Source organism: Harpia harpyja, chromosome Z (genome assembly GCF_026419915.1).
Source record: "Harpia harpyja isolate bHarHar1 chromosome Z, bHarHar1 primary haplotype, whole genome shotgun sequence".
NCBI lineage: Eukaryota > Metazoa > Chordata > Aves > Accipitriformes > Accipitridae > Harpia > Harpia harpyja.
The window spans coordinates 5,595,434-5,612,919 of record NC_068969.1 but is presented as its reverse complement, the minus strand read 5'-3'; the positions used below and the strand labels follow the sequence as shown (position 1 = coordinate 5,612,919).

Sequence of the window (17,486 nt, the reverse complement as noted above, 5' to 3'; positions counted from 1 at the left end):
GCAACCTGGTCTAGTGGAAGGTGTCCCTGCCGGGTGGGGGGTTTGGAACTAGATGATCTTTAAGGTCCCTTCCAACCCAAACCATGCTATGATTCTATGACCTCTTCTTCTGAGACTATTTAAGAGCTGATCATATTCTAACAGCCCCCTCAGCCCTACCCTGCTCACATCTTCCCTTTGTACTGTTAGCCCACCAAAAACCACATACTACGGGAGCTCCCAGCACAAAACCAAAACATTTATAGCTACCTAGTTCCTTCCCCCCCCCTTCCCCTTCCCCAAGTAGAGCATTTTCAGCTATAGAAATTGCCTGGTTAGCAACAACCTCATTCCCAACTTTGGTGGTTATCAATGGGGAAAACAAGCAAACCATTTAAATGCTGGAATCAATTTCTGCTTCTCTCCAACAGCTCCCTCTCTCTAACCATCACCCTTTTTCTGCACGCAAAATTGAAAAGGGATGTTCTATTTAGGTATTCTTTAAATTACCCACCTTTCTCTCATTCATTCATGCCCAGATACAATGGAATAATGCCTAGCCTTCACTGTAAAACCACCCATGGCCTGGAGAATAGAGTCACAGTCTGTACAGTCACACACAACTGTATTGGGTTTGCGTGGCAAGGTTTTGGTAGCTGGGGGGGGTTACAGGGGTGGCTTCTGTAAGAAGCTGCTAGAAGCTTCCCCTATATCTGACAGAGCCAAGGCCAGCCGGCTCCAAGACAGACCTGCCACTGGCCAAGGCCAAGCCAATCAGCGACAGTGGTAGCACCTCTGGGATAACATATTTAAGAAGTGGAAAAAAGTTGCTGGGGCACAGAAACTGCAGCCAGAGAGGAGCGAGAACATGTAAGAGAAACAACTCTGCAGACCCCAAGGTCAGTGAAGGAGGAGGGGGAGGAGGCGTGCCGGAGGAGGTAATGTCCCTGTAGCCCGTGGTGAGACAGCAAGCTCTCCCCCTGCAGCCCAGGGAGGTCCACAGTGGAGCAGATATCCACCTGCAGCCCGTGGAAGACCCCACACCAGAGCAGGTGGGTGCCCGAAGGAGGCTGTGACCCATGGGAAGCCCATGCTGGAGCAGGCTCCGGGCAGGACCTGCAGACCCATGGGGAGAGGAGCCCATGTTGGAGCAGGTTTTCTGGCAGGACTTGTGACCCCACAAGGGACCCACGCTGGAGCAGTCTGTGCCTGAAGGACTGCACCCCGTGGAAGGGACCCACACTGGAGCAGTTCGTGAAGAACTGCAGCCCATGGGAAAAGACCCACATTGGAGAAGTTCATGGAGAACTGTCTCCCTTGGGAGAGACCCCACACTGGAGCAGGGGAAGTGTGAGGAGTCCTGCCCCTGAAGAGGAAGGAGTAGCAGAGACAACATGTGATGAACTGACCATAACCCCCATTCCCCGTCCCCCTGTGCTGCTGGGGGGGTAGGTAGAGAATTTGGGAGTGAAGCTGTGCCCCGGAAGAAGGGAAGGGTGGGGGGAAGGTGTTTTAAGATTTGGTTTTATTTGTCATTACTCTACTCTGGTTTGATTGGCAATAAATTAATTTTTCCGAAGTCGAGTCTGTTTTGCCCAGGACAGTAATTGGTTAAGTGATCTCTCCCTGTCCTTACCTCGACCCACAAGCCTTTTGTTCTATTTTCTCTCCCCTGTCTAGCTGAGGTGGGGAGTGATAGAGCAGCTGCGTGGTGCTTAGTTGCTGGCTACAGTTAAACCACGACCACTAAATGGCACTCTGCCATACCATCATAACTAGTTCCAAAAGCTTACAAAAAAATGACCAGAAGTCACTAGAGGTTTACTCCTCACAGCCGCATGCTCCAGCTCTAAATCTGTGACTGTTCACTGGCACAGTAACTCTGCTATTTCCCAGCACCTCACTTCTTCAGTACTATTTGGCCTAGCTAACATGACGACCAAACCCACAGCCAAACATTTCCATGAGCATGGGGAACAAACACAACTACCTCTGTCCCCCACAGCATCCTGTAAGGTACAGCAACTGTAATGGACACAGCACTAGCAACCTCCCCAAAAGAGAGCTAATACTTTCTGTTTAATCAGTCTAACTGCACAATTTAGGACAGGACTAGAATCCCTCAACACTAGCTCCTACACCTTTTGCATCTTCCTAATAACAGTGTAAAACTCCACCCACATTTTGTCTATCTCAACTTCTCACATACAAGAAGATCTCATATCCCTCCTTGTTCTCATCAGATTCCTCTTTATTCCAAAGAGGGAATTTGTTGATGAATATCCTCCTGCAGCTACAGTTTTAACTGAAACATTAAAATGTGACAGTAAAACAGGAGCTAAAGCCTCCTTAACAACTGAGGGGCTTTTAAACAACAACCAACTCTTGCATCCATAACTAAATCCTCAGCCCAATCACTGTCAGAAGATAGACACTAGGAACCATGAATCTTGATGCAACTCAAAGTATCCTGAGCACGTGCCACTGCAAGATCTCTGAGGCTCAGCCAGTCTTCTGAATATTACCACTTACTGCTTAGACATGTGGAAATTAAGGACTACATTTAAGGAAGAAAAAAAAAAAAAAAAAAAGGTTTTTTTGCTTTTTCAACACCTATCCAACTTAGGCTGGTAACAGAATGTCCCAACACTACCGAGGACCAACACAAGGTGTCCATCATCCAGGTTTCAGACGTGACAAATCCCTAATGCTCCAGAGAGACACTGGCTGGAGGGTGGTGGAATGAACAGAACCCTAGAAACCTCACCATGGATCAAAAAAGAAGCAGAAAGTAAAATAAAAGCAATCCTTCCTAGCTGCTGGAATGTTGGAAAATAAACTATAAATGTGTCCCAGTTTGGGCTGGGATAGAGTTAATTTTCTTTCTAGTAGCTGGTATAGTGCTGTGTTTTGGGTTCAGTATGAGAAGAATGTTGATAACACACTGATGTTTTCAGTTGTTGCTAAGTAGTGTTTATACTAAATCAAGGTTTTTTCAGCTTCTCATGCCCAGCCAGCAAGAAGGCTGGAGGGGCACAAGAAGCTGAGAGGGGACACAGCGAGGACAGCTGACCCAAACTGGCCAAGGGGGTATTCCATACCATATGACACCATGTCCAGTATATAAACTGGGGGGAGTTGGCCAGGAGGGGCAGATCGCTGATCGGGGACTAGCTGAGCATCGGTCAGCGAGTGGTGAGCAATTGCATTGTGCATCACTTGTCTTTCTTGGGTTGTATTTCACTCTCTTTTTGTTATCTTCCCAACTCAGAGGGAGTCCTTGTTCCTCCTCAGAGCCATTTGAGGATCCCATATTGAAACATACAGAAAGGCTCATTTCCCAATCCAAAACCAAATAAAATCACTCCTATGCTGTCACACAGTCTGTTCTATAAAAATGTATAAAAATCCTACTTTGTTTGAAGATCTGTTTCATAACTGCACTCTTTTGATAGTTAAGCTTCCTCCTTATTGTGAAGGTCCTAAATTCTCCTAATTCTGAATTTAAGCCCTACTTCCAATTAATTAATAAGCCACTTCATCTTGCAACTCTTTTGGCCACTATCCTGATAAAAAACAAGGGCTAATAATCTTCCCAAAGTACACGGATGCTGAGTAATTCTGGGAATCATTATGGACTGATTTAAAAGAGACAGCAATATCATTACCAATCTTGACAAACACATTTTGAGAGACAACAAGGTCTAGAAAAGTGAAAAACGACCTCTTCTATCTGATAAACACATGTGATATATTCACACTGGCAAGATGCAGTGTCCTAATTACTACTCACCTGCTATGTGACCTTTACTGAAGCAGGTTGCTCCTCCTCCCCATCCTGCCCGTCTCCCTCATCAGGCTCATAATTTGCAGCTGATGACCTGCAAGAAAATTCAGGCTTAGACACTGAAAAATTCCCCACAGTTCCTACCATGGCTTTGCCTGGGGCAGGTACAACTAGGCTGCTTCGTTGGTCTTCCCGTACCAAGAGAACCCACCAAGCTAAGATATGTGCTCCCTTGCACATGTGACTTTGCCCCTACCTTCTTTTACTAGAATGATATCCTAGGACACGTACAGTTAAACATATAGCCCCACAAGACAAGAAACTATCAACAGGTGTGTGCACTCTTCCCCCAGTTGGCCTACAACTTCAACGGGATTTAAGTGATAAGCTCACAGGGTTGGGGATTGTTCAAGGCACTTCCCAGCAAATCCTGTGAGGGCTTTGGGAACAAAAGGTGAAAGGCCTGCTGACTGGGATAGTACATAGGAATGAGGAGAAAAAAAAAAAAAAAATCTTTATTTGTTTCCTTGACTCAGCAAAAACAACCACCCAAGAAGCCAGAAACAAGCTGCACACAGGTGGTTATTTTAACCACTCAGCTTTCAGTTGTCCCACCTCAAAGAATTCAGGCCTTATAACTCACAGGGTGTACAGGCATAACCAAAAGCCACCCGTGAAGGGCTTTATCAGCGCTGACACTAAAGCTGAGGAGAGGTCTGTCCCTACCGCAGGGCCCTCCCAATAGCCGCCCACCCTGCCGAGCTCCCTCCCCCGGTATCACGCCACGCACCCCCAGCCCACAGGAACCCAGAAAAACAGAACCCCGCCAACCCGAAGCTCCCATCAGCACCAAACCCCGCGCTGCTCGAGGGCCTCGGGCAGTCGCCTCGGCCTCGCCTCACGCACCCCAAACAGCCACCCTGCCACAGCCAGCAGACGAAGGGACACCCCACGCTGACCTGCCCGCTCCCGGCGCCCACCCTGGGCAGCCGCAGTCCGCGGGTGCCGCTCAGCCCGGCCTCAAGGCAGGTCTTGACCGCGAGCAAAGGCCGAGCCGTCCCCGCCGCGCCCCTCGAGGCAGCCCAGCTGCAGGTGTGAGAATCTGCCCCTTTAGAAGATGGCGCCCGCAGGCAGCCGCTAGGAAGCGCACGAGGGCGGTTTGCCCTCAACAAAAATGGCGGCTACGGGAGGCGGGGAAACTTGCCGCGCGCCGGCGTTCCGCCGCCTCCCCCAATCAGCGGCCGCCAACTCTCCCGTGGAGGCCGCAGAGCGGCCAATGGGAGGGGGCGGCGTGGAAGACGGGGGGGGGAGCGGGCCAATGGGGCAGTAGCGGCGGCGGGGGGGACCCGGCGCGGGGGCGGCGGTGCCGGTGCGGCGGGCGCAGTGCGCGCGGGCTGCCGAGCGAGGCGGGATGCGGGCGGCCCACGGGCTCTGGGCGGCGCTGGCCCTGCTCCTGCTGCCGGCCGGCAGCCGGGCCCTGCGCGACGGGGAGTGCGAGGGTGAGTGGGGCGGGGCGGGGCGGGGCCGGGCCGGGCCGGGCCGGAGGGGGGGGGCGGGCCCGGCCCGGCCCGGCCCGGCCCGGCTCGGCTGGCGGTCCCCGGGCCCGGTGAGGTAAGGCCGCTCCTCGCCGCCGCTCTACCGCAGCCCGGCCCGCCCGCCGGTGTGATGGAGCCGGGACGCGGAGCGGCCCCGCGGCGGGCCTCGGGGCTTGGCTCCGGTCCCGGTCCCGTCCCCCGCCACCGCCCCGTCGACGGCGGGCAGTAACAGCCCTCCGCCGCCGGGGCCGGGGCCGGCGGGAGCGGTTCCTCCCGGGGCAGGAAAAGTCTCCGAAGTCCGCCCCAAGTGCCGCCGGGCCGGGCGCTCTGCTCGGGGGTGGCCGGGTCCCGCGGGGGAGCGGCGCCGCGCCCGGGAGGCGCGGGGCGGGGTTGGCGGCGGTGCCCCCCTCCTCTCCCCCGGGCTGGGGCCCGTCCGTCCCGCGGGAGGGAGCCGGGACCGGCGTTCCGGAGGGAACGTAACCGGCTCGGGAGGCGTCCGGTCGCTCCTCAAGCGGGTTAGCGGTAGCGCCGAGCCCGGGAGGACGGGATCGTCCCCTCCTCGGGCTGGGGAGATGAGGGGCTCGTCTTCCACAGCCGGGGCGCGGGGAAGCCCTCTCCCCCGCCTCCTTCCCGGGTGACGGTGACTGGAGCATCGGAGCAGGGAGCTGCTGGGAGGCAGCAAGCAGGAGGAAGCGAGTGCAGTTACTCACCGGGACTCTCCCCCCTCGCTCATCACAGTAGTACGTTTACCTCGGCTTTGTCCGCCGACTGCTGGAGGATCGGGTGTCCTCTCTTTAATGCGTGAAGCCAGAAGCGGTGCGCAGCTGATCTTTGAGTCTGGGCGCGTTACGTACCACCTAAATACGAAAGCCTCTGGGGTGGAAGCTGTTGAGCTGCACGGCAAATTAAACTGCTCTTGCGTGGTGGAACAGAACAGATTCCCCAGGTGAAGCAAGAAAAACTTGAGGTGGGGCTGTCGTAACTGGTTGGGAGTTTGTGGTACTAATGCTCACCCCTTCCTCCTTTTTGTAGGGAGAGAAACAGTAAGACAGAAGGAGGGGGAGGGCACATAGTAAATCAAAACTTTCGGCTGCTGTCCCAGCACTAGGTTGGAAACTTGTTTCTACTGTACTGTAGTCATCGGTACCACTGCCTGCAGCATCTTGATTCTTTCCAAAGGTTTTCACTTCCAAACAGCGCACAGTGGACATCAGTGTGTGTCTGTGACTGGGGACAAACTGATGTGAGGTAAATGATGGTGTGGTATGCATACAAAAAAATGTTTTCCTAAATGGCCCAGCTTATAATTACTTCTAGCTCTAATATAATGAGAGTAAGTTTCTACTCGTTTTCACAATGGTCATACTCTGTCTCCTGTATTTGCCCATTATCCTGTGCCACGGCTTGTGTGCAGAGTTGAATACAAGTTGCTAATGACTATAATATTTGCCCATCCCTTCCTGTTGGGGTAAACAAATCGCATAAAAGATGTAACTTGCACCTTTCCTCTAGAAGCAGGCCAGGGCCTGGCATTTGTCTCACACCTGGAAGTCGTGAGAATCCACAGGTCCTGCAGCAGGAATTGGTGGGGCCGCAGAGCTCTTGGTCCAGGCGATGCCGATGCTCACGGGTGGGTTGTGTGAGCAGCAGAATGAGCGAATTCTGACACTCGTCGAACCCGCAGTGTCTCCCTCAGTTGCCCTGTCACGCAGACCCTGCGTGCTGCAGTAACTGTAGCTGTCTGCCCTCCTCCCCAGTGACACAGGCGGGTGTGCTGTGCTTCATCTGGAGCATATGTGGAGTGACTGCTGCCAAAGGGAAAGTGTAATGACTAAGTTGTACGTGCCCTTCCCACAGGCAGGAACTTGGATCTGTCCTCTCAACTGCTGGTGCACTTGTGGGAGTTTCATTATCTTTAAGACTCTTCCCTCTTTCAATCTGAAACCTGATTCAGAAGCTTGTGGGAATGAAGAGAGGAGAAACACGCCAAGTGGACAGAGCGTGCGCTCACATAATTTCTTTTTCTCTTGGCAATAACTTACCCATGAACTGAACCAACTTGATAATCGGTGATACCGTATTGCTAAAAACAGCACACGTGGAGATTGTAATGGGATTACGTAGAGAGAGTTGTTTTTCAATCAGAACTGGTTTTGAAGCCTGTGGTCTGACAAGTTGCTTCCCAAAGCAGGAAGAATAAGGCAGAAAATTAAGTTTACATTTTTGCACGGGCACTGCTTTGTGTTGTATCCTTCAGCTGAATCCTGCTGCTCACTCACAACAGTGTACAGAAGCCACTGGACACTTCCATGGATCTGGTTTCTCAGATTGTCAAAAACCCACCAAAAATACCAGGGCATATTGTTGATTCACGTGTGCTCTGACAGACTTACTGAAATATGTGTGAAGTCACTGACTGCTAATGCAGCTTCTAGAAGTTCTGTTCTCCAAATCCCTTATTCTGTTTCCCTACAAGTGCCCTCTAAGTGCTGCCACGAGATTACTGCAGTGGCAGATAACTCCATCCATCTTCCCTTCCAGTGTGTGTCACGTTCCTGGGAAGGTTCTACCAGAGTCTAAAGGACAACGATGTTGACTTCACACCTGCCAGTATTGAGAAGGAGCTCTTGAAATCCTGCAAAGAAGCAAAAGGCAAGGAGAACCGCCTGGTAAGTAGTAGTAGTCAATGATACTTGTCTCTTGAGGGAGTAAGTTGTAGAATACTTGGCAAATGAGGGGAAACTAGCGCTTCTGAGTTTGTATGATATGGCTTCCCAGGGGCTGTTCTTCCTAGTTCTGTGGCCACAATTGGTCCTGTATTTTTTATAAAAGAGGACTTGAGGAGTTTGACCTCTTCACCTTAAAAAAACCAAAACAGTCTGTCAACAGACATCTTACTGGCTGACCTTGATTCTCCCTGTTACTGAAGCGCTGGGGATTACAAAGCTTTTATTTGCTGTAGGACTTCCTTGTCCCTTAAACTGTATTTGGGGTGCTATGTAAGTTGCTGAAATATTTATGCTCTTCGGCTGTTTAGCTGAAAACTAAATAAAGGAAAACCAAATTGCCCTAACTAAAACCAGAAGGCAATCTGCAAATGAAGAGCCCCAAGGAAAAGGCCCTGCACTCTCCTCAGAAGAGAACTACAGAGAGACACCATCAGAAATACAGAGGGGAAACGCTTCAGAAAGTCTTTCTCTTTGAATGAAGACGACTTTATTCTTAATGCAATTCAATTTTTATAAAAGTTGAGAAACAAGACAACCAGCCTCAACAGCTTTAAAAGCAGTGTGATGGGAAACATCTGCTCAGTAGCCTTGGGTTCAGTTAGGCTTCCTTTTGCCTGTCTGTAGCGGTCACTTGGAAAGGTTCTGCAACAGTAAACATCTAGCTGCAAAACCAAGTGAGGAGAGAAGATGGATAGAAAACTCTCCTTTTTAGAAGCATTTTTCCATGCATCCCCACCTCGTTCTTTTCTTCCCTCTAGTGCTATTATGTTGGGGCCACAAGTGATGCAGCCACCAAAATCATTAACGAGGTATCAAAGCCCATGAGTCATCACATCCCTGTGGAAAAGATCTGTGAGAAACTAAAGAAGAAAGACAGTCAGATCTGTGAACTAAAATACGGTGAGTTGCCAGCATAAGGGGAAATGCCCGTGCTTTTCTGGGGTATGGATCATTTGGGGTAAAACAGCATGCTAAAACTACTCAGTCCTAAGTTCTGTAGCAGGATCTCTAGCCTAATTCGGTTGCACAACCTGGGTTGCTCTCCATGAACACCCTAGACGGTTTTACAGAGATGCTCGGGTAAGATTGTTGGCTACTAGCCCTTTTTAGCTTCCGCAGAGCCACTGATTTGCCTTGAAAGACGTTGCTCCCAGGTGTATCAGCACTACTGTGCTCAAATCACTATTTGGGATATTGTGTTTAGGAGGGTGTGCAGTAAGGCTTGTCCTGGGGAACAGCCAGGTGTGTCCTCTGGCCTGGGTTTGAGCCCTTAGCTGAGCTCTGTAGTCCCAGTGGCTCTCATGTTTGCCAGTAGCGGGTTGATAAACACTTCTTTCTCCCCTCCTCTGGTGTCTGCTCAGAGTGTTCAGCACTCTCTTTCTTACCGCCTTGCTCAAATTCTCGCGTTACTAGATGACGTACTCTTCCTGAAAAGACTAATATGAAGAACAGTCTTGGGAATACCTCCTTCCGACTGCTTTCCTCTATCTCTGCCCTTACATTCCCCAGAGGCACCCCTTGGATTGCAGGTCTTTATACTTCTCATTTCTCATACCAATGTCCTGTTGCTTCCTAAAAAGCTTTCTGTTGTGGTCACTTGCTTATCTTTCCTCTGCAATCACTCTGCTACCTTTTATTTATCCAGTGGAAGAGAGAATCAAAGTATTGCTGCTCCTACGATCAAGGGGCTTTCGGGGCTATCATGGGACTCCTGCATCTAAGCTGCAACCAAACTTTCTGGCTTCTAATAGTGCCTTTTAGTGTTAAAAAACCTTATTTCCTGTCAGAAGCCTAACTTCGATGTGTCTTCCGCCCCCCCGGGAGCCCGGCACCTCTCTCCCTCTTGCATTTTGGCTTCCTCGCCTCCCGTACCGGTCTCCGCCGGCCTCCTCCTCCTCACCGTCTCCACACGCAAACGGCACCGGCCTCCTCCGCGGTGCCGGCCGCGGCGGGCCCCCCATCACCCCGGGGCGGAGGTGGGGGGGGGCGGGGGGACGGCGGCCGGTGTCCCCCCCCCACCCGTCCGCTGAGCTGGGCTCTGCTCTCCCCGCAGACAAGCAGATCGACCTGAGCACCGCCGACCTGCGCAAGCTGCGGGTGAAGGAGCTGCGGCGGATCCTCGACGACTGGGGCGAGGCGTGCAAGGGCTGCGCCGAGAAGTCCGACTTCATCCGCAGGATCCACGAACTGATGCCCAAGTACGCGCCGCGGGCCGCCGGTGCCCGCGCGGACCTCTGAGGGGGTCCGGTCCGGTCCGGTCCGGTCCGGCCCGGTGGGGAGGCGGCCGAGGCGCGCGCCCCCGGCGGCGGTAGCTGAGGCGGCGCGCGCTGTACGGGACGTTCATTAAAGTACAACGGTCTCTACCGGGCGGACGCGTGTGCCGTGTGACGTGATTGCGGGGCACACGCACGCACGCACTTCACCGCCACCACCCCCCCCCCCCCCCACCCCGCGCCTTTCCAGTGGGAGCTGCCTCGCTCGCTCGCGCGCGCGAACCCCCCCCCCCCTTCCCACACACACTCCGCTCAGCAGGGGGCGGGTTTTTTGCCGGGCGCGCGCCGGCACCGCTTCGCGATTGGCCGCCCGCCGTCACGTGCGGCCGGGCCGGCCCGGAGGCGGGAGGCGCTCTTGCGTCACGTCGCTGTGCGGCGCTATCGCGCCCCCTGACGCCGCCATGCGGCGGGACGCGGGGCGATGACGTAGGGCCCGCGCGGCGCGGCGGCCGGAGCCGCCTTCGTTCCCTTTTGTCCAAGATGGCGGCGGCCGCCGGAGGCGTCTCCTGAGCGGCGGGCCCCGGCGCCATGAAGCGGGGCAGCGAACGGGACTCCAGCCCGCCGGGGGCTGGGGGAGGCCGCGCCGCCGCCGTCAAGCGGCCCCGCGAACGCGAACGCGAGAGCAGCAGCCGGCGCGGCCCGCACCGGAGCTCGGGCGCCTCCCGCAGCAGCCGGGACAAGTCCACGCCCGGCGGCGGCGGCAGCGGCGGAGGCGGCGGCACCACCACCGGCGGCGGCGGCGGCAGCGGCGGCGGAGGCGGCTCCAGCTCCCGCAGCCACCGCGGCGATGAGCGCGCCGGCGGCGGCGGCGGAGGCGGCGGCGGCGGCGACTCGAACCACCGCCCGGCGGGGAGCGGCTCGGCCTCGGGCGCCCGCGGCGGCGGCAGCCAGGCCGCCCCCTCGTCCTCCTCGTCCTCCTCGTCCTCGTCCCGGGCGCTCGGCGTGCCCAAGGCCAAGGCCCTGCCGGGCGCCGTAGTGGCCCCCTCGCTGCTGCTGGCCGGGCCGCCGCCGGGCGCCGCGCCCTCGCTGCTGCTGGCGCCGCTGGGGGGGTCGGCGGGCCTGGCCGGGGAGCCGCCCGGCTCCTGTGAGTACAAGACGCTGCTGGTGAGCGGGCTGAGCGCGGCCCTGCCCGACCAGCTGCTGGAGGACGGCCTGTTCCGCCTCTTCCAGCGCTTCGCGGGGGGGGGCGCCGGGGACATCAGTGTCAAACTCTCCCACACGCCCGAGCTTGGCCGCGTCGCCTACGTCAACTTCCGACACCCCGGGGACGCCCGCGATGCCCGCCGGCACGCCCGGGCTCGGCAGCTGCTCCTCTACGACCGGCCCCTCAAGGTGGAGCCGGTGTATCTGCGCGGGGGCCGGAGGAGCCGCACGCCACCCCCCGCGCCCTCTCCGGAGCCCCTGGGGTACCTGCCGCCCATCCACAGCACCTACCAGTACAAGCAGAGATCGCTCTCTCCCGTCACCAGCCCCCTGCTGCGGGAGCCGCGGCCCAGGCACGCTCACGCCGCCGCTGCCGCCTTCGCTTTGGAAGCGGCCGCCATCGGGCTCTCCCGGGAGCGGGAGAGGGCCCTGGATTACTACGGGCTGTACGACGAGCGTGGCCGCCCTTACAGTTACCCCATCGTGGCTGAGGAAGACCTGATGCCGGAGGACGATCAGAGAGCCACCCGCAACCTCTTCATCGGCAACCTGGACCACAACGTCTCGGAGGTGGAGCTGAGACGGGCCTTTGAGAAGTACGGCATCATCGAAGAAGTGGTGATCAAGCGCCCTGCCCGGGGCCAAGGCGGGGCTTACGCTTTCCTCAAGTTCCAAAACTTGGACATGGCGCATCGAGCCAAGGTCGCCATGTCGGGCCGCGTTGTCGGCAGGAACCCTATCAAAATTGGCTACGGGAAAGCCAACCCTACTACCAGGCTGTGGGTGGGTGGTCTTGGTCCAAGTACTTCCTTGGCTGCCCTGGCGAGGGAGTTCGACCGCTTTGGCAGCATCAGGACTATTGACTACGTGAAGGGAGACAGCTTCGCTTATATCCAGTACGAAAGCTTGGATGCTGCCCAGGCTGCCTGCGCCCAGATGAGGGGCTTCCCTTTGGGCGGACCGGAGAGGAGACTCCGAGTGGATTTTGCCAAAGCAGAAGAGACGAGATACCCGCAGCAGTACCAGCCTGCACCGCTCCCCGTGCACTATGAACTGCTAGCTGACGGGTACAGCAGACACAGAAGCCTAGAGCAAGACTTGAGGGTGCGAGATAGGACTCCTCCACATCTCCTGTACTCAGACAGAGACAGGAGCTTTGCAGAGGCAGACTGGGCCAGCCCTGCCAAAAACGCCGAACGCAGAAACAACTTGGAAAGCTACAGCCGATCGGTGCGTAGCCGGAGCGGAGAGCGCTGGGCCAGCGACAGCGATCGCAGCGTGCCCAAACTGTGGGAAGAGAGGCGGAAACGCCGGAGTCTTTCCAGTGACCGCGGGAGGACTACTCACTCGCCTTACGAGGACAGAAGCAGGACAAAGGCCAGTGGGCCAGCTTTAGACCGCAGCCCAGACAGGGCTCGCAAGGAGAATCACACTACAGAATCCGGAGCCGAGAAAGAGCAGAGTAACTCCCTTCAGAACAATCGTCATGCGACTGAGGAGAAGCCCCATCGTGAGGCATCCGATGCTCCCCAGCCTAAAAAAAGGGACAGCGAACGCAATCATCGAACTGGTGAGTCGGAATCAAAAACTCACGAGGAGCCAAAATCTGAGACCAAAAAGCTAAAGAATTTATCAGAATACGCTCAGACGCTGCAGCTTGCTTGGAATGGGCTTCTTGTGCTAAAAAACAGCTGCTTCCCCACCTCTATGCACATCCTGGAGGGAGACCTCGGTGTCATCAACGGACTCCTTAAAGACCATTCATCCGGCGGGAAGTTAACGCAGCTCAAAATTGCTCAGAGACTTCGGCTCGACCAGCCCAAGCTGGATGAAGTAACTCGCCGTATCAAACAAGGCAGCCCCAACGGCTACGCTGTGCTCCTGGCGACCCAGTCCACCCCAGCAGGGGCCGAGGGGACCTTCCCTGTTGTAGAGCCTGGCTTGCAGCGACGGCTTCTCAGGAATCTGGTCTCCTACTTGAAACAGAAGCAGGCTGCTGGGGTTATCAGCCTGCCCGTGGGAGGGGCAAAGGGCAGAGACAGCACAGGCATGCTTTACGCGTTCCCTCCCTGTGAATTCTCTCAGCAGTACCTCCAGTCAGCACTAAGGACATTGGGAAAGTTAGAAGAAGAACATATGGTGATAGTTATAGTCAAAGACACTGCCTAGCCCACACTGTCTTTTCAGATTCCATGTTTTCTTTGTGTGTCACACAACCCAGTTGTTTTTAAGGCCGATCATTTTGGTGGAGGCTCAAAACACCTCGACCAAAGTGGTAAGATTTTTAGTTTCTAATTAATTTTAATACCATTTAAATAGAGCCCATTTTATTCGTTTTTAATATGTGACACTGTCCGCTGTTGTTCTGTATTTTTATTTTTTAACTGTATGAAAAGTTGTCAGTAAAGCCTTGTTCACTGATGGATTTCTAAACTTGTGCGGTATCCTAGTTTTTATGGCCCAGGAAGGGCTGGTTCCCTGTGCTGTCAAGAGCTGGAAGGTGATGGTCCCAACCCGTTTCAGTTTCTCAGACCCCAGCCTCCTGCACCTCCTCCGTCTCTTTAGATGTGTCCTGCAAGGTGGGAGGGGGAAGGGGGGGGTTCTTCTTTGTGCTGTATGAGAGACTGAAAGGTTGGTTCTGTATCTTTTTTTTTTTTTTTTGTCCTGTTTGCCTTTTATTTCATAAATTTGAGTCTGAATGCATTGCTGTTGATGCTCTTATTTGAGGATAGAAGCTTCCCAGGAAGCCAGCTATGAAGGAAGCAAATCCTGATCAAGAATAGAAGTGGTTTTTATACACAACAAAAAAAATTACAGTTAATACTTGGTGAAAAGTTTGTTACAAAGGAGTCAACTGTATTCAATTCTGTGAGGTCTGAGAGCACCCGATACATGTCTCAGTCAGATAGAAGTTCTTGGGTAAAACAAAAATGAGGCTTGACATTCCCGTTTTTTATCAAAGGAGAAAAAAAAAAAAACAAGCAGGAGAAAAAAAAAAAAAGTCATGTAAGGGGGAACCCTCTTGGGCCTGTGTTAGATGTAGACAAGCTAATAAAGGGCACAAAGGGTTTTGGCAAACTGTAGGTGCCCGTTTGCGTAGTCGACCATGTTGCACTATCTGAAATCCTTTATTGAAAGATAAATGGCAAACTTGTTTTTGCTAAAGTTGAAACTTGTTTGCAGGCTTACAAAAAAAGAGATAAATGTGTCTGGCTGTCTGAAAATGTGTTATGTTACTGCAAGTAACCTGTCTATGACTGTAGGAAACTCTGGAGATCAAAATTTGAAATTTAAGATGGCATGGTTCTGTCACCTTTTCCATCTATCTGTGGTATGAGACAGTTGTTCAGGAGAGAAACCAGGACATCTGCACCTCTGGTTGCTCCGTAACGTTAAGGATGCGGTAACTAGTTTAAATTTGAGTTAAAATCCACACTGTTGAGTTTGGGGATATTTTTATTTTTTAAAATTATGCCTGTAGATTTTAGAAGGCTTACAGAAAATTGTGTGGGATTAAAAACACTAAATTTAAAAGTTTCTTTAAATTTGCAGGTGGGTTTGTTTTGTTGTTGTTTTGGTGGTAAGCAAGTGAACAAAATCCTGGGCGAACCAGAGTCTTTCTGGCACCCATCTCTGTGACCGAGCAGACTCACTTGCTGATGGCTGCCAAGGCCCTTTTAAAACTGTGCTCTCAGGTATGATTGGTATCAAAACCTATATAGCAGGGAGCATAACTCAGTCTAATGATGCTTTTCTTTTTTATTTTTTTTAACCCTGCAATTTCACAGTAGGGACATCATCAGCTGATGATGTATGAGCGGTTGCTTAATTTAATAATGTATTGATATCAACAAGTATGGGTTGGTTTGTTGGTTTTGTTTTTTTGGTTTGTTTTTTTTTTAACATTTAATACTGTGATTATATTAAAAGTAAATCTAATGAGTTAGTGTGATCATGAGGGGGTTAGTATTTCACTTGATGATGCATCTTCTGTACCCCAGAAAACATAATTCTGTCCGTAAGGGCCCCAGTACAGCTACAAGGCCACGGAGGGTTTTGTCCACGGTGTGCGGGCACGGTTCAGTGAGAGGTGAGCTGGCTCGTCTGCTGGGAGCGGCAGGGCTCCGGGAAAGCCGATTTATGCTGTGGGAGCAGAGGAGCAACTCTGCTGCTCCCAGCAGCCAAGCCGTGTCTCCAGACTCGCTACACTGGGTTGCACTGGGCAGCGCAGCGGTACGCTTCATGACACCACGGCTGCATGGCGTAGGGGAGCTGGACTGCCCCTGGTTTTACACGGTTACAGGGACGCTGACTTTTAACCTTGTGACCGAGTCCCCAATGCTGTTGTAATGTAGACAGTGCCAAATGTCAACAATTGTAACCATTAAGTGTTATCTGAAACCAAGTGCTATTAAATACCCCTTATGGCCAGAGTCATAGAGTGATAGAGCTTTTTGTCAGCCTGTCATCCTACGTGTTGGAGATGTCCGTTCAGTCTGAGGCAGAGTGCGTGGTGGTGCAGTAACAAATGCCTGGCTGGCTTCTTGCTGGCAGGGAGCTGTAGCTTGTGCTGCTGTGGAGTGGCCTTGTGTGTGTCTGTGTGCGCGTGCATGCGTGTGTTACGCTGTGTGAATGAGAGGAATCGGAAGGAAAAAAAAAAAATACATGATAAAAGCTGCAACTGCTTGATGGCAAAGCCAGGGAACCACCAGAAATCCCCCTCTCCCGCTTTCCTTTTGAAACAAATAATAATGTAGGGGTTTTTTAGAAGACAAACGTTGTCACACTTTGGGCTGGATAAGATTTTTAATGATGGCATTTCTTTTCCCGGTGAAGTGGCTGATCGTCGTGAGCATGCATGCATGAATGGAGGACCAAATCTCCCTCCTACAAACAAATTAACAGGAGTAAATGAGAAGTGGGAGAGCTTAAGGAAAAAACACCTGGGAGAGAAGCAGTATCAGCCCTCTAACCTGATGACCTGAGCCTTCCCAGCTCCCCAGCATGCGAGTGAGCCACAGCTATTGCTTGAACAGCCAGATGGTGCTGAGGCCAAAGGCCCCCTCCTGTAGTCCTGCCTGCCATCCCATCCCCTCACACATGCATCCAGGCTGGTTTCAAGAGAAACAGGCCTGAAAAATAATGCTACACCTGTATGTTACAGCTTGCAAGACTTGGCCCGTAAATTGGGATGGGATGCAGTTCTGGGGAGAAAATACATGGCAGGGGGGATTGGGGAGGAAGACCATGGCCCTAGTTAGGCGGCCTAAGACACTCAGTGATGTTGGAAGTTGGTGGGTAGAACAGTGCTGGAGGGGTGGTTTGGGGGCGGGGGGGAGGGCGTCTTTCAGCCCAGTATAGCAGTGGCAGGAAGGTAATTGCAACAGGGTAATGGTCTCTGTCTCTTTGAGCGTGATCTGAAACACGAAGAGGGACCAGGGTGTGAGATGGTGGATTTGGTGGTCTGAGACCGTTAGCGTTTAAGACTGAGTTGCTCCTTTTTTTTTTTCTTTTTTTTTTTTGAACACACATTCAGTACAGAGTCTGTCTTACAAAGCCTCTTCTTTTTAACATCAGTTGCTGGCTGTCTTTACTACAGAAACATGGACAAGAGGGCTAGCCCTAGGCTGTCCCAGGTGCCCAGCATGTGCATATGACCAGTGCTGATGAGCTTATGATACCTTGATTATGACCCTTTGCTAACACGCAGGTTAAACTACTGACCAGCCCTGAGGTTTCTACCCTGCTCTCCAAGCCCTGGCCTAGATGAGATTCTTTTTGAAGCGCTGCGGTGCAGGGATACGCATACAACCTCCCAGTGTGCTGGCACGATGGTTACACAGCCTGTACTGTGGGCATCACATCAGCAACGTGCTGTGTGTATTCAGGAAGATTATAGGACTTTTTCCAAACACAATGCTTTTAAATAGATTAAATGACAATGCCAAGGGAAGAGGTGATTTTCCAAACTCCTCTGAGATTTCCCCCCAGCCCAAGTAGTTGCAGAATTACGGCCTGACAAAACCAAACGAATCCCTGC

At 53.0% G+C, this 17,486-nt stretch overlaps 2 protein-coding genes and 1 long non-coding RNA gene across 3 annotated transcripts; all 3 read left to right on the top strand.

Annotated features, from left to right (window-relative positions):
* Positions 1 to 5,095: 5,095 nt before the first annotated feature.
* MANF (mesencephalic astrocyte derived neurotrophic factor) lies at positions 5,096 to 10,398 on the top strand. The gene is made up of 4 exons (XM_052778449.1): positions 5,096 to 5,265; positions 7,843 to 7,970; positions 8,789 to 8,930; positions 10,084 to 10,398. The coding sequence occupies exons 1-4, from the start codon at positions 5,178 to 5,180 to the stop codon at positions 10,266 to 10,268; spliced, it is 543 nt and encodes a 180-aa protein (XP_052634409.1). The 5' UTR covers positions 5,096 to 5,177; the 3' UTR covers positions 10,269 to 10,398.
* On the top strand, positions 5,322 to 7,535 carry LOC128137475 (uncharacterized). The gene is made up of 2 exons (XR_008233699.1): positions 5,322 to 6,247; positions 6,334 to 7,535. It is a non-coding gene; the product is annotated as an uncharacterized LOC128137475 (long non-coding RNA).
* A 319-nt stretch (positions 10,399 to 10,717) lies between the features above and the next one.
* RBM15B (RNA binding motif protein 15B) lies at positions 10,718 to 15,879 on the top strand. The gene has a single exon (XM_052778259.1). It carries the CDS (start codon positions 10,832 to 10,834, stop codon positions 13,613 to 13,615), a length of 2,784 nt encoding a protein of 927 aa, XP_052634219.1. The 5' UTR covers positions 10,718 to 10,831; the 3' UTR covers positions 13,616 to 15,879.
* The last annotated feature ends 1,607 nt before the right edge of the window (positions 15,880 to 17,486 follow it).

Coding starts and splice junctions, on each gene's coding strand:
- MANF (XM_052778449.1), top strand. CDS start 5,178: ATGCGGGCGGCCCACGGGCTCTGGGCGGCGCTGGCCCTGCTCCTGCTG. Junction 7,971..8,788: donor AAGGCAAGGAGAACCGCCTG/GTAAGTAGTAGT, acceptor TCTTCCCTCTAG/TGCTATTATGTTGGGGCCAC. Junction 8,931..10,083: donor GATCTGTGAACTAAAATACG/GTGAGTTGCCAG, acceptor CTCTCCCCGCAG/ACAAGCAGATCGACCTGAGC.
- RBM15B (XM_052778259.1), top strand. CDS start 10,832: ATGAAGCGGGGCAGCGAACGGGACTCCAGCCCGCCGGGGGCTGGGGGA.